This window comes from Nerophis ophidion, linkage group LG19 (assembly GCF_033978795.1).
Source record: "Nerophis ophidion isolate RoL-2023_Sa linkage group LG19, RoL_Noph_v1.0, whole genome shotgun sequence".
NCBI lineage: Eukaryota > Metazoa > Chordata > Actinopteri > Syngnathiformes > Syngnathidae > Nerophis > Nerophis ophidion.
The window spans coordinates 20167036-20184208 of NC_084629.1; the positions used below are offsets into that span (position 1 = coordinate 20167036).

The 17173-nt window shown below is 39.2% G+C and overlaps 1 protein-coding gene across 1 annotated transcript in view; it reads right to left on the bottom strand.

Moving 5' to 3' along the window:
• LOC133538146 (zinc finger protein OZF-like) overlaps window positions 1-13565 on the bottom strand; it is a 15085-nt gene extending 1520 nt beyond the window's left edge. The window contains exons 1-3 of the mRNA XM_061879491.1: window positions 13112-13565; window positions 6113-6442; window positions 1-1244 (exon numbers count right to left, since the gene is read on the bottom strand). The exon at window positions 1-1244 is cut by the window's left edge and continues 1520 nt beyond it. Of these exons, the coding sequence (XP_061735475.1) occupies window positions 238-1244; window positions 6113-6442; window positions 13112-13235 (1461 nt within the window). The 5' untranslated portion in view covers window positions 13236-13565 and the 3' untranslated portion in view covers window positions 1-237. The remainder of the gene's footprint in view (window positions 1245-6112; window positions 6443-13111) is intronic.
• Window positions 13566-17173: the final 3608 nt, after the last annotated feature.

Consider the following 17173-nt stretch of genomic DNA (forward strand, 5'->3'; position numbering starts at 1 on the left):
TGCGGTTCCACCCTTAAAGGATCTTGTGAATCATATTTATTTTTTTCAACCAGTATCTAAAAGAAACTTAGTGTTTTGTAATTCATAACATGCGGTAGGCTTGCTGGATTCCGGCTGGGTCCAGACTAAGTTTTGGTCTGGATCTGGCACAAAGTACAGACTTTAAAGAAGCCCTGCAGTAGACCATTAATGACTCTACAAAAGTCAACTCAAAAAGTTATTTCTGAAAAGGAAATGTTATTCTCCTGTGTGTGTTCTCATGTGTGACAGCATCCTTTCCTTTCGAGAAAACTTTTTGCCACAGTTTGAGCAAATGTAAGGTTTTTCTCCAGAGTGTGTCCGCATGTGTCGAGTCAAGTCAGACTGCGCAACAAAGTTTTTTGCACAAACTGAACAACTGAAAGGTTTTTCTCCTCTGTGTCTTCTCATGTGTATTTGCATAGTATGTTTTTCAGAAAATACCTTAACGCAGAGTGAACAACTGAAAGGTTTTTCTCCTAGGTGTCTTCTCATGTGTATTTGCATATTGTGTTTTTCTGAAAATAAATTACCGCAAACTGAACACCTGAAAGGTTTTTCTCCTGTGTGTGTTCTCATGTGTGACAACATGGTTACCCTTTGAGAAAACTTTCTGCCACAATTTGAGCAGATGAAAGGTTTTTCTCCGGTGTGTGTCCGCATGTGTCGGGTCAAATCAGAGTTTGTAACAAAGGGTTTAGCGCAAACTGAACAACTGAAAAGTTTTTCTCCTGTATGTCTTCTCATGTGTATTTGCATATTACGTTTTTGGGAGGATAATTTACCGCAAACTGAACAAACAAAAGTTTTTTCCCCTGTGTGTGTTTTCATGTGAGATTCGTCACCATCTGATAGTGGAGCTAAGAGGTTGTCTGCTTCTGATCCTCCACAGTGGTCTCCATCACCATCTGTTGTCATGTGTTGTGGTGAGCTGCTGCTTGGAGGCTCCACCTCTCTCTTCTCCTCACTTGGACTGTGATGAAGCTGTGAGGACTCAGGTGGTTTGTCTTTATGGTCTTCAGTCTTCACAGACACAACAATTAGTGGAAAGTTGGTGAGATCAGCCTCTTTTTGCCCTAGAAGATACTCCCCCTCCTGAGTGATGCAGAGTTCCTCCTCTTCCTCTTTAATGTGGGGGGGCTGTGGGTCCTTCTGCTTCAAAGGGGAGCTCACCTCCAGCAACAAAGAGAGAGGTTCTTCTTGATGACCAATCAGCTGCTGGACGTCTAGAGGACAAATATGTTTTAACATGTTTTATTAACAAGGTGATGCTTCAAAACCAATGTACAAATCTATTTCAGTAAATTTAAAGGCCTACTGAAACCCACTACTACCAACCACGCAGTCTGATAGTTTATATATCAATTATGAAATCTTAACATTGCAACACATGCCTATATGGCCGGTTTAGTTTACTAAATTGTAATTTTAAATTTCCCGCGAAGTGTCCTGTTGAAAACGTCGCGGAATGATGACGCTTATGTTGACGTGTGCTTGTGACGGACATTTTATACCAGCACCACTCGTCGTTTGATTTAATCGCATAATTACACAGTATTCTGGACATCTGTGTTGCTGAATCTTTTGCAATTTGTTCAATTAATAATGGATACTACAAAGAAGAATGCATGTGGTGGAAAGCGGTGTATTTTGGCCGGCTGTAGCAACACAAACACAGCCGGTGTTTCTTTGTTTGTTATGAAGCTTTAATATGGAACAGAGCGGTCAAGCGAACACGTTTCTCTACCACATGTCAACCGGCAGGTTTCGTTGAGAAAATTGTGGTAATAAGTCGGCTCTTACCGGAGACATGAGCGGAGCTTGCATCCTCCTGCAGCTGTCAAAGAGGGAGCTGCGACTTTCTTGGCTCCTCCATTGCTTCCATCAGAGACACTGGCAGTCACCACACCCCTCCGACTTTCAGGTATGACTATTTAATCTCACTAAAACACTAGTAACACAAAAACAATCATATAGGGGATTTTCCATAATTATCCTAGTAAATGTGTCTAATAACATCTGAATCACTCCCACTGCCCTCGTCTTTTTTTTTCTTTTTTTTTTTCTTGTAGTCCTTCACTCTCACTTTCCTCATCCACAAACCTTTCATCCTCACTCCAATTAATGGGGAAATTGTCGCTTTTTCGGTCAGAATCGCTCGCGCTGCTGGTGGCTAGGATTATAAACAATGTGAGGATGTGAGGAACCCTCACACCGGTGACGTCACGCGCACATCGGCTTCTACTTCCAGTACAGGCAAGGCTTTTTTATTATCTACGAAAAGTTGTGAACTTTATCGTTGATGTTTTCTATTAAATCCTTTCAGCAAAAATACGGCAATATCGCAAAATCAACAACTATGACACATAGAATGGACCTGCTATCCCCGTTTGAATAAGAAAATCTCATTTTAGTAGGCCTTTAATGTATTGGATCGTTTGGTATTACGACACTATACTTAAGAATTTCTTTATTTGCCCTTGTCTCATTTACTCTTCTGTAACGTTTTAAAAAGTTTCAGACTAAAATGTCATACCTGATTTATCTATATTTATTTCTTTACTTTTAGAACTGGGCAATATTACTGAAATATGTGTCAAGATATAGGTGTTTCGTACCGGTCAATATCGATAATTATTGATATTTGGTCATAGGGCTGGGCGATATATCGATATACACGATATATCGCGGGTTTGTCTCTGTGCGTTATAGAAAATAACTATATCGTAATATTTGAGTAGACGTTCTCACGCAGTTGTTTTTAGCTGCGGGCATTACACTACAGGCTCTCCTCGCTCTTTCCTGTGTCTACTTCTCACAGAGAAGCAGGCGGACATTCTTACATACATCACATTCTGTCACGTCATACGTCACATATGTATACACCCTCGCCCAGCAGAGAGGTAGCTGCGTGGCTAACGTTAGCTGTGATGCTAGCGGGTTGTTGCGAGAGAAAGAAGGCGTGAATCTCGTAACAAATGAAGGAAGAATTAATTCCCAACAAAAACAGCACGGGGTCCATCGTCTGGCGGTGGTTCGGCTTCAAGCGGGAATATGTCGAGTAGACAAATTTAATTTGTCATGTGTGGGGCACAAGCGTTGCTACCAAAAGTAGCATTACTGCTAATATGTAGCATCATTTGAAAAGTCACCGGCTAATAACTTTGATAAACACAGTTTTGGTAAATTGACTTAGTTGTGATTTCCTTCTCTGCATTAAAGTTTAAAAATAGCATATATTAGTGCAGTATGAACAAGAATGTTTTAATGTAAACACATACTGCTGTGATTATATGCATCCAGTGTTCATTTATGGCTAAGGCAAAATATCGTATATCGCGATATGGCCTAAAAATATCGCGGTATTAAAAAAAGGCAATATCGCCCAGCCCTATTTGGTCATAGACCAAAAGAAAAAAGGGACCAGGACAAAAATATATGAAACGCAAATATTTTTCTTTTAAATGTAACCTTCCTCTGATTATGATCCCCTCAGCTATCAAGGCAGAAAGGAAAGTAAATGTCAACACAAGCATGGAAAACACTCAAACAATCCACTAAAACAAAATTCTAAAAAAAATATTCAACACTCGGACAGGCTCCAGCACCCCCCCGCAACCCTGAAAAGGACAAGCGGTAGAAAATAGATAGAGGAATACTCAAAACTTAACAATAACCTTAAAAAATTAAAGTGAAGTTAAAAAATAAGGAATTTGTAAGAAATGCTTCACAAAGTATAAGTAGATAGTCCAAAGTGTAAGAATGTAAACACAGAAAAAAACCTGAAAATAACTATTTTCTTCAGGTTCAGTGCCAGGAAATTACAGCTGTCCTCTAAAGGGTGAGCGCGGCAAAGTGGTGTGGTATTACCGGTCTTGGTGGGGAAGAGTGCCTTGCACAATTCACAGACCACATCGCTAAATAGTATCAATAAACTCCATTATTAAATCTTCACACCTTAAAGCAATTGCAGACGCCAAAATATTTATCTTCTAACAGGAGATCAAATGTAAAAACTAAACAAATGTATTACATATGTTCTACATTAAATGCCAAAAAGCACAGAAACAAACACTGATAAACAACAATTACACAGCAGTGATGGGAATTGTGAATGCTTACAAATACATTACTTATCTTACTGATCAATGCACAAATAGGAATGTGACGATTACTGGTGTAAAAGGTTAACATTGTCACAATTTCAGAAGGGTTAAAACCAATAAAATCTGTTCCCAATGGCTTATTTTACTTTTTGAAGTTTTTATCAAAATTTTACCCATCCCGGAATATCCCTAAAAAAGCTTTAAAGTGCCTGATTTTTGCTATCTGTGAAGCCATCGTCCATTTTCCTGTGACGTCATCCAGTGATGCCAATACGGATAGCACAGTAAGATATAGCGAAATTAGCTCAGATTCAGACTCGGATTTCAGCGGTTTAAGCGATTCAACAGATTACGCATGTATTGAAACGGATGGTTAGAGTATGGAGGCAGATAGCGAAAACGAAATTGAAGAAGAAACTGAAGCTATTGAGCGAATAGCTATTGACACTATTCGGCAGTGTTTGCCTTAGCATCGCCGGTAAAATGTGCAGACCAACGATCGGAAGTTTCGCATCTTGTGACACTAGATCAACTTAAATCCATTGATTAGTATAAGTTTGTTTGGCATTAAATGTGGGTGGAGGGAAACGCTGGATGTAAATATAGTTTCAAATGTACATACAGATAGCCTAAATAGTATGTTAACATCGATTAGCTGGCAGTCATGCCGCGACCTAATATGTCTGATTAGCACATAAGTCAACAACATCAACAAAACTCAACTTTGGGATTTAGTTGACTTTATCGTTGAAAATGCGTCTGCAGGTTATCCATACATCTCTGTGCCATGTCTGCCTTAGCATCACCGGTAAAATGTGCAGACACTCCGGCACATTCAATGGGGGTCTGGCGGCAGATTTCTTTGACTTTATCGTTGGAAATGCATCTGCTTTGAGTGTTGCAGGATATCCACACAATCTTGCTATCTCTGCTTTCCTCAGTAAAGTGTGCGGAACAAACGACTGACCATTTTGTCGGCTTTCCCCACACCCTCGTATTTTGAACAAATTTCGTCCAATTTCTTGCCACTTTCGCATCTTTGGGCCAGTGGTGCAACTTGAATCCCTCCCTGTTAGTATTGTTACACCCTCCGACAACACGCCGACGAGGCATGATGTCTCCAAGGTTCCAGAAAATAGTCGAAAAAACGGAAAATAACAGAGCTGAGACGCGGTGTTTGTAATGTGTTTGAGAAAATGGCGGCTTTATTACCTAGGTGACGTCACGTTCTGACGTCATCGCTCCGAGAGCGATAAATAGAAAGGCATTTAATTTGCCAAAATTCACCCATTTAGAGTTCGGAAATCGGTTAAAAAAAAAAAAGGTCTTTTTTCAGCAACATCAAGGTATATATTGACGCTTACATAACGTGATAACGTTCCCCTTTAATGATAAACTGCAGTAAAACTCTTCACAGTTAGTATTCTCTGTGCTGACATCTGCGCAGCAAAAAGGTAAATAAACAGTAGCCATATTGAATGCTTGCATTTATTTGACCATGTGAGGTAAGGGGGACATCATCGAGGTCACATGGTTGCAACTCAGCAATTACATTTTTGATGATTAACAAAGATGACATTTTTTTAAATAGTTGGGTTAAAAAGAAAGTATATCTCCAACGTAAGAGTGAATGGTGAACTGTGGATGAAAATACGCTACAAGCATTGAGAGTCAGGGATTCTCAAACTGTGGTACGTGTACCACTAGTGGGACGCCAACAAATCACTTGATTAAATTAATGTTTTATTTTCCTATATTCAAATACAGTGTTACTGTTCAAACTGAATGTATATGTTACAGTGGCCAAAAATATTAAATATACCTGTTAAATAAAACCTCCGCCTTGTTTACGGCCTAATACGATACTGTTTTTTAATGTCGGTCATTATGGTGGTACATGGAGAGCCAAGGGTTTTCTGAGGTGGTTACTTGGTGTAAAAAAGTTTTAGAATGACCGTTATTCGATGATATCTGGATGTTGTGCTTACTTGGACTGTGATGAAGCTGTGAAGACTCAGGTGTTTTTTCTTCATGGTCTTCAGTCTTCACAGAGACAACAGTGAGATCAGCCTCCTCCTGTCGGAGAAGACACGCTCCCTCCTCTTCTTCTGTACAGTGGGGCGGCTGTGGATCCTCCTCTTCTGCTTTTACATGAGGGTTTTTTAGCTCCTTGTCTTTCTCTTTAACATATATAGGCTTTAGGTGCTTCTTTTCTTCTTTAAAATGAGGGGGCTGTTGATCCTCCTGCTTCAAAATGGAGTCCCGCCCCTGCAACTTAGGGGGACTTTCTTTCCCATGTCCAGTCAGTTGCTGGAAATCTGCAAGACAGAAACAAAACCAACACATTTTAACTCAGACATGTAGAATATTACATAGTACATGATACATGAATATTTTACTAGTTGATAATGTAATGGGAAAATATAAAACTTATGTCATGACGCCACGTGCAAGAAAGGTATCAAAATATGGCATCATTTGACATTAATTAGTACCCGGTAGTACTGACCAGTGTTCGGAAAATAACTTTAAAAAAAAAGTAATTAACAAAAAAAGTAATTGAACAAGAACAGAATTACACTTCAGTAAATGACACGCAATTATTTAAGAGGAAAAAATATTATTGCGTCATTACATTTTTTTTTATAAAATTCAAATATTTGGCATATGCAGTTGAGAGGTGTGTCACATCAGAGCAGAGTGTGTGTCCCTTAAGAGGGGCCCTGACATGCAAAAACAACTTTTTTTTAACCTATTGTCTCTGTTAATGTGTATTTGGGGTCTGCATAAGTCCTGAGAGATTTTCAGAGATGTTCATAAACCAATCTTGCCTTCATTCGTAGTTATTCCGAATGGTTCATTTGGGATTTTGTTCAAATGTGATGTCAGCGGATCATCCATATATGGTGGAAATGTACCCAAACATGCTTGTGCGAGTCAGCCTTTTCTAATGTATTTAAATTCGGCTGTACCACAACCTAATGAAGGAAATGCTCTGTTCTTGGTTGCTTTAACCAGCACAAGTCACTCCACTAACTTTTAGTTTCATCTGAAGTAAAAAGTGCATTACTTTTCATTTAACAGCAATGTGCCTTCATATCTAAAGAAGTTGCTTCCTGGGTTTTCCAAAAAAACTACTTTGAATGACTCAGTCGGTGACTAGTATTTATGGCAATCAAGGAGACAATTAAATGGTAAGTAATAACAGGAGGTTATAAATGTGTGAATGATATGCTAGCAATGTTAGGTCGAGTTATTGAGTAGCTAGCTTAGCCTTCTACTATAAGACAATAGCATCCCATCATCCGTCAAAATAAATATACATATATTTTAATTACTTTTAATTATATCAGTGCCTAGCGTGTTTGGCAATAGACCACTTAGTAATACAGTCTTTTATTATGTTCGCGATGTAGCTCGTGACGTAGTTTACTGAATAGCCGGCTTGAACCGCTGTTGTTTTCAAGTGTTAAAAGCAGCAGCAGTGAAAGTATTAACATGATAGATATTAGAGAAACTTTTTATTGTCATTATACACATTTATACATCCAGGATTTTGCACCTGGGGATAGGTTGATTGATAACACTAAATGGTCCCTAGTGTGTGAATGTGAGTGTGAATGTTGTCTGTCTATCTGTGTTGGCCCTGCAATGCGGTGGCGACTTGTCCAGGGTGTACTCCGCCTTCCGTCCGATTGTAGCTGAGATAGGCACCAGCGCCCCCGCGACCCCAAAGGGAATAAGCGGTAGAAAATAGATGGATGGATGGATGGATTTAGCATATGATAGAGAAAGACTCAGAAGTTTAACCTTAGCTCGCGTATAACAAATTTCCGACCGGGCTTCCCTACAAACCACTGTGAGCTGCTGGTCTCGCCAATTATCTGGGATGTTATGTTGTGGTAAAAGTCAGGTAAAAATTAAATGGCTGATGGGGATCACCGGTGTCCATATTCCATACAATTTTCCCAAAAGAGAGACAATTCTTTTACCAAACTTAGCTGCAAGGCAGGGACAAAAGACTAGTAGGCGTGAGAGGGCGTGGCAAGGGGGGCTTCATTTGCATCTAACAATTGCGCTTCTTAAAACGAATCAATTTTAGAAGCAGCCAGAACGTGTCCTAAATAACGGTCTTTACAGCAAAATTTGGACCAAAACCATAATTCCATGTTATGTAGACCAAATTGAAGTGTATTAAAAATAGACAAAATAAATCATTTGGAGACTATTTTTAGTCATATCATGATTTGTGACTGTGCCTGTTGCAAAGTGAGCTGAGCTGTGTTTGTTAGCTCAGCAGCAGCAGTTTGTCGGCTCTGACGGGCAGCTTTGTTGAATCGTTTAACTGGATTGTATCAGCTCTGCATAGTAAATAGATTGACTGTGCCTCAATGGCTTTCATATGTTCTTGTTGTCCACTGACGGGGTATTATTTGGAATGCAAGCTGGTCACTTCAATCGCTGATTTGTTGTTCATTATCCCCACGGCATGTAACAGTTTTGTGTACGTGTGTACTTATCCCACATGCTGTGTCACAGTGTGTTTCCTTCTATTTGATGTCAGCTTCATCCTCGGAAGAACCCACAAAAGGGCAAGGAAAACTCACACCCAGTGGGCAGGGAGAATTCACATCCAGTGGGACGCCAGTGAAAATGCTGACTATGAGAAACCTTTGAGAGGACCTCAGATGTGGGCGACCCCCCCTCTCTAGGGGACCGAAAGCAATGGATGTCGAGCGGGTCTAACATGATACTGTGAAAGTTCAATCCATAGTGGCTCCAACACAGCCGCGAGAGTTCAGTTCAAGCGGATCCAAGACAGCAGCGAGAGTCCCGTCCACAGGAAACCATCTCAAGCGGATCAGCAGCGTAGAGATGTCCCCAACCGATACAGGCGAGCGGTCCATCCTGGGTCCCGAAGAGCGGTCCATCCTGGGTCTCGACTCTGGACAGCCAGTACTTCATCCATGGTCATCGGACCGGACCCCCTCCACAAGGGAGGGGGGGACATAGGAGAAAGAAAAGAAGCGGCAGATCAACTGGTCTAAAAAGGAGGTCTATTTAAAGGCTAGAGTATACAGATGAGTTTTAAGGTGAGACTTAAATGCTTCTACTGAGGTAGCATCTCGAACTGTTACCGGGAGGGCATTCCAGAGTACTGGAGCCCGAACGGAAAACGCTCTATAGCCCGCAGACTTTTTTTGGGCTCTAGGAATCACTAATAAGCCGGAGTCTTTTGAACGCAGATTTCTTGCCGGGACATATGGTACAATACAATCGGCAAGATAGGCTGAAGCTAGACCGTGTAGTATTTTATACGTAAGTAGTAAAACCTTAAAGTCACATCTTAAGTGCACAGGAAGCCAGTGCAGGTGAGCCAGTACAGGCGTAATATGATCAAACTTTCTTGTTCTTGTCAAAAGTCTAGCAGCCGCATTTTGTACCAGCTGTAATCTTTTAATGCTAGACATGGGGAGACCCGAAAATAATACGTTACAGTAATCGAGACGAGACGTAACAAACACATGGATAATGATCTCGGCGTCTTTAGTGGACAGAATGGAGCGAATTTTAGCGATATTACGGAGATGAAAGAAGGCCGTTTTAGTAACGCTTTTAATGTGTGACTCAAAGGAGAGAGTTGGGTCGAAGGTAATACCCAGATTTTTTACAGAGTCACCTTGTTTTATTATTTGGTTGTCAAATGTTAAAGTTGTATTATTAAATAGAGGTCGGTGTCTAGCAGGAACGATAATCAGCATTTCCGTTTTTTTGGCATTAAGTTGCAAAAAGTTAGCGGACATTCATTGTTTAATTTCATTAAGACACGCTTCCAACTGACTACAGTCCGGCGTGTTGGTCAGCTTTAGGGGCATGTAGAGTTGGGTGTCATCAGCATAACAGTGAAAGCTAATACCGTATTTGCGTATGACGTCACCCAGCGGCAGCATGTAGATGCTGAAGAGTACAGGGCCAAGGACCGAACCCTGGGGAACTCCACACGTTACCTTAACATAGTCCGAGGTCACACTGTTATGGGAGACGCACTGCATCCTATCAGTAAGATAAGAGTTAAACCATGACAGGGCTGAGTCTGACATACCAATTCGTGTTTTGATACGCTCTAATAAAATATTATGATCGACGGTATCGAAAGCAGCGCTAAGATCGAGGAGCAGCAACATAGATGACGCATCAGAGTCCATCGTTAGCAATAGATCATTAGTCAATTTTGCGAGGGCTGTCTCAGTCGAGTGATTTGCCCTGAAACCGGATTGAAAGGTTTCACATAGATTGTTAAACGCTAAGTGTTCATTTAGCTGCTCTGCAACAATTTTTTCGAGGATTTTCGAAATAAAGGAAAGGTGAGACACCGGTCGGTAGTTTACCATGAGGTCAGGATCGAGGTTAGGTCTTTTAAGGAGACGATGAATAACCACTTTTTTGAATGCAAGGGGAACAGTGCCCGAGGAAAGTGATAAGTTTATAATATTTAGCACTGATGGACCTAATAATACAAAAAGCTCCTTGATAAGTTTCCCAGGAAGTGGGTCAAGTAAACATGTTGTTTGTTTTATTCCATTTACACGTTGTAACAATCCTTCTAATGTTATTTCATCAAAACGAGAGAAACTATTTTGGATATTAGCAGTATCCGCCGTATATACAGTCGTATCTGTGTTACTATAACCCAGTTGTAGCTGGGACGCATTGTCTTTAATCTCCTTTCTAATAGGAGGCTTAAATCTTTCTGCAAAAAGCAGATATGAGCAAAAATCTACCTATGCAATGGAATAGATCCCTGTACTTTATCACAGAACTATTGTGCTCCAGACATCACTCTACACAACAAAATAGATGAAAACTTGGAAAAGCATGGAGGTCTACAACTTCTTTGAGTGTGGCTGGGTCAAGGAAAGTGGTATCAAGACTCTCCCGACAAAATATGCATATTTTTTGTTCAAGTAAGGCAGCATTTCATGATTGATGAGTTGATGGTTTGTTGTTGTCGCACGCGCCATTTACGAGTAGCGTGTTTTTCCCCATCTTTATCAAAATACAACTATAGATGTCAACATTGTGTATGTGCTGAAAGATTCATTGATGATTGTTTATCAAAACATAACTGTACATGTCAATATTGTTTATGTAAACTCATTTATAATTGTTTATCACAATATAACTACAGTTGTCAACATTGTGTATGTGTGTAAATATTCATTAATGATTTTTTATCAAAATATAACTATAGATGTCAACTGAGTATGTGCTGAAAGATTAATTTATGATTGTTGTCTTTGGTAGAAACTTAACTCTTTTCGGTTATGCTCACATTTGATTTCTTTTATTGAGACTTGCCGAGTTGGTGTTTTTCGAAACACTTGTAGCAAACATATGTTTAAGAAATACAAATAATATGAAGATAATACTTAAATGGGGAATAATAACGGTTTAAAGTATATCAAACAAACCTTAATCGAGGTAATCACTGCAAACTAATGCATTCCTCGACTGCTCCCTTGGACTGGAGTGTGCGCTGCATGCTTTTTTTCGTCGTTGTCGTTTCCACAAATCGTGCACTTTTCCGCCCTTTTTGATTACCTCTCCAGGAACTCTGAAGAAAAGTTTATCGTTTCCACAATTTGAACGGCTTGTACAACCCAAAACCACACAAGCTAGGGACTCTTTTTTCCTTCGAGAAAGGCTAGATGACACCGACCTAGTACTCATTGAGAACAGAGCTAGCTTGACCACCACCAGTATTCATTGGGCGGGACGTGACGTCAGTAACATCCCAGCCATTGTTGGATGTTATTTCGTCTTTAATTTGAAATACTGTTTTGCGTGTGCAAATAAATGTTCAATTTACAAACCCCGTTTCCATATGCGTTGGGAAATTGTGTTAGATGTAAATATAAACGGAATAAAATGATTTGCAAATCCTTTTCAACCCATATTCAATTGAATGCACTACAAATACAAGATATTTGATGTTGAAACTCATAAACTTAATTTTTTTTTTGCAAATAATACTTAACCTAGAATTTTATGGCTGCAACACGTGCCAAAGTAGTTGGGAAAGGGCATGTTCACCTCTGTGTTACATCACCTTTACTTTTAACAACACTCAATAATAGTTTGGGAACTGAGGAAACTAATTGTTGAAGCTTTGAAAGTGGAATTCTTTCCCATTCTTGTTTTATGTAGAGCTTCAGTCGTTCAGCAGTACGGGGTCTCCGCTGTCGTATTTTGCATTTCATAACGCGCCACACATTATCGATGGGAGACGGGGCTGGACTGCAGGCGGGCCAGGAAAGTACCCACACTCGTTTTTTAGGAAGCCACGCTGTTGTAACATGTGCTGAATGTGGCTTGGCATTGTCTTGCTCGAATAAGCAGCAGCGTCCATGAAAAAGATGGCGCTTAGATGGCAGCATATGTTGTTCCAAAACCTGTATGTACCTTTCAGCATCGATGGTGCCTTCACAGATGTGTAAGTTACCCATGCCTTGGGCACTATTGCACCCCCATACCATCACAGATGCTGGCTTTTGAACTTTGCGTCAATAACAGACTGGATAGTTCGCTTCCCCTTTGGTCCGGACGACACAATGTCGAATATTTCCAAAAACAATTTGAAATGTGGACTCATCAGACCACAGAACACTTTTCCACTTTGCATCAGTCCATCTTAAATGATCTCGGGCCCAGAGAAGCCGGCGGCTTTTCTGGATATTGTTGATAAATGGCTTTCACTTTGCATAGTAGAGCTTTAACTTGCACTTACAGATGTAGCAACAAACTGCATTTAGTTACAGTGGTTTTCTGAAGTGTTCCTGAGCCCATGTGGTGATATCCTCTAGAGTAGAGATTGATATACATTTTTCTTGACTAAGCTCCTCCACTCAGTGAAGTTTTTCCAAATGTTATTTCATGTTAATAAAATACGAAGTTAGTAAACATGTGAGAGTAAGAAGTAAACAAACCTGTTTTGTGCAACACAACTTGATGCTTCTTGCAAACAGCGTCCAGTAGTCTACGTTGTCGCTCCTTCTCCTCTTTTGTTCGAGGAAGTTCCTCCTCGTACTCTGCCATCCTTCTTTCGCACATCTTCACAAAATCAAAACAGTTTACACTCAGATTTGGCCTCTAGTTAGCGACGTGTTGATTACTTCCAACTCTCAATGTTAGCAGCTAGCAAGCTAAGCTAACTAGCACGCTATGCTAACCCATGAAGCTGCAAAGTTCACGGAGACGAGTCAAGTTTATACTTGGACTAAGAATGAACAAAGTGTAGTTTGTCACATGAAAGACGAATTAGTACAAACGGAGAGACTAACGCAGACTTAAATAGCACACTGCTATGTTACGTCAGTGGTAGTGTCAAAACATGAGGTCGGCTTCTTCTTCTTCTACTTCATCTTCTCCTTCTCATGTGAATTTAGGATGTCCTTCTTCTTTTTTTGCTTTTCTGGCGAGTTGTAGCCATAACTTAAGAGATGCATACCGCCACCTACTGTACAGGAGTATTCAGCGTATACGTGTATGTTCGGAAACGAGAAGACAATGTCATCAAATACAAAACAGAATTGTAGAACATCGAAGATAGATACACGTATGAAGGTAATGATTACAAACTCCCCCCCCCCCCAAAAAAACAAACCCTGATTTTTAATCTAATTTCTATTTACACTTTTTTTTTTTGCACCATTACTTTTCTTCGAGACACTCACATAACAGGACATTGTTGCCAAAAAAGTAATATCGTGTAATTAACCTCTGCACACACATCCCAAAGAGTTATTACTTACTGAGGGTATCACTCAATATATTTTGGAAGATTTGACTGATTTAGAAATATACAAAAAGAAGGGATGTAAAAAGAGGTGGGTTAGTTAATATGTATTTTAAATAGGGACAGTAAATATTAATGGCAAATGTACAAAATATGTAAATGTGTCAGATTCTAATCAAACTATAATTTCCACCTGTTGTTTTTGGGCAGACTAACATTTAAAATAAATTCAATGTTGATATATATCAACATTGAATTTTTTTTAGCATATGCTAAAACCTGTTTTTTGTTTAAAAGCTTTTAACAGCTCTTTTGTTCATGAACATAATACATATGAAAACAGTGTTTGGATGTATTCATTAAATCCATGTACTCTTGGTGCCAAAAAGTGATTCTAAGTAATATTTTAATATTGACACATCTCATCCGTGCATAAATTAATACAGAAGAAATGTGTCAAGACGTGAAGATTCTCCAAGTGAAAATTGCAGTGAAACAAGATAACATCATGTTCAGGAATATTGTAGGTGAAACGGATCAGGATGAATGATATCATTATACCAAGATCCTACGCGAAAGCTGTGGATAACGAAGGAGAACCAGAAGAAATGGATGTTGCCTCAGCAAAACAGCGAGTGGTTAACTTTCGGCAATCAAAGGAAATTGAATGCGACATTAATACCATCTAAACATGCATCCCACTGAATGGAAGAAACAACAACACCACTCTGGTCAACCTTGTGAAACTCGTTAACAGAAAATCTAAAATGGCACTGCTGAAACAGGGCAAAAAGCTGGAGAGTACAAATGTGTACATGAATGAGCCCTTCACCAACTGCAACATCTACATCAATCTGAATGGAGGTTCAGAAGCAAGAGTACTTGTTGTCAAATACATCAAGGACCTGGAGAAGTATTAAAAGTTGACACTGCTTCGACAATGACAATAATAATGGAGTCTTGCGGAAGAAAAACACTTAAATTCAGCATCAATATTATTATGTTCCGAGGGATAACTAAATGAGAAGACCTGGATTCAGGAGCACATCCACTTCCACTTACAGAGATTATTGAAACCACATCACAGATTGTTGAACAAGAAAATATGGAACTGAAAAACTTCCGCAACCAAGACTAAAAAGCCAGGATTAGGACAATAACATAGATCCAGATAGAGGTTTTTTCTCCCACATCTGTAATAATTGTTTTATTATACACATGAACAATATATTAGCAACAATAAATGTGATAACAAATTGTCAATTATTCATTTTAATAGCAGAAGCCTGTAAGCAAACAACAACAACATGCAGAATATTTTGGAACACTTCTTTAAATTGATCGCTGTAACAAAAACATGGATTACTGAAAAAAAAAGGAATAGATTTTGATCTGGAAGAATATGAACTAAATTACAACAACAGAATAAACAAGAACAAAGGAAGAATATATGAGGAAGAACCTAGAGTACAATGTGGTCAAAAAACAAAAACAAAAAAATACATGTCATTTGCTGTTGATATCTTAGAATACATGACAATTGAAATTTGTCATGAAAAAAACAAAAACACATTAATCAGCTGTATATATAGATCACCTAAGTTAAGCGTTTAAAAGTTTGAGGACCGGCAAATTTTATTATCAGTGAAAAAGTATTTTTTTATGTGATGACTTCAACATGGACCTTTTGAACCAGAATAAGCAAAAGTCCATTGATGACTCCATTGATACAATATACAGCATCACTTTATATCCTAAAATTCACAAAGCCAAGCAGAATCACATGACAGTGTGCCACACTTATTGTTTTTTTTTTATTTATTTTTTTACCAATGACTTTGTTAATACTACAAGTGGTTTGCCTATAACCGACATCAGTGATCATCTGCCAGTTTTCACAATCTAAGATAAAAAAAAACCCCAAACAAACAAAAAAAAAACTACAGGAAGTAAAACATTGAGCAAAAAGACATTAAAAAGACTGACTGTGCACAGAGAAGAGTGTGATTGCTAGAAAAGCAAAATTGTGACAATGTTTTCAGTGAAAATTATGAAAATGAAGGGGCGGGGGGATTTTGGAGATGATTAAAAAACACTTGAAAGATGCGACTAATGGGAATCCACGTTGTAGCCTTCAAATCCTTGTTGGAGCAGATGGAAGCCACCTAAATAGAGTGCCTTCCCCCCAAAAAATCCCTGGCCAGCTGGATTCAACGCACAACTGTCCATCGAGTGAGTCACAAATATTTATCATGACACACACAGTCATGCCTGTTATTGCAACTTCAGTACATACACTGTCGGGCTATCTGTGTAAGAACAAAACATGAAATGTGGGCTAATACTTTACAGGTACTGTAGTATGATTGTTCATTATTTCAGTCAGTACAGATTGGTGTCCTATCGCATTGTGTGGTGTATTACAAACTCAAACGCATTTCGCGTTGTCGGAGAAGCTAGCTAATCTATTTCCGTAGTTAGCTTTTATGGCTACTACCATGGGTGTCACCAGGGGCGTCACTAGGCCTATTTTAGGGGGGCTCAAGCCCCCCTAAAATATTCTTAAACCCCCCTAAATTATTTGGCGTTATATTTTATTTTATTTTTATTCATTTTCTTTTTTTCTCTCGCAAATACATGCCGAAATATTAATTTTAAATTGGTCCGAATAAGAGTTTAAAATAAATAATCATATAACCTGTCATTATTCACTGAGTTTCCCCTCACTTCATAGCGAGGCAGCGAGTTCCTTCAGTGCGTCGGTATCCAATCCATTCCACTTGTTCATATACAAAATGCCCAAGTCACTCAAAACCAGTTCACATTTTTTCTGCGACCTTGCTTTCGGTCCTGCAGGTATGCAGCATTGAGCGCTACTGCCTACTGGCGCTGACGAGACGAGATGCGCGGCCGCCATCTTGGAGTGGTGATCCACTCCACTCAGTGCAATTAATTTGGCAGGAGCAATGAACTGTCAGCGCATTTTATCTCACTGAATACCACTGATTTTCACGCGTTTTTTCGTCATACGTGTAACTATGATAAAGGACACATGTTTTGGCGTGTTCATAGTTTGCTTAACAATAATATAATATTTATATATGCTATAAGTGACCAGACGTCCAAGAATCAAAACTGGGAATAATAATCCCAGAGAAGGGGGAAAAAACGGTCAGCTATTTTTAAGTTGAAGAAACAATATGATTAGGTTATATATACATGTGTATATCCTGCGTAAACAATGTATGAATAT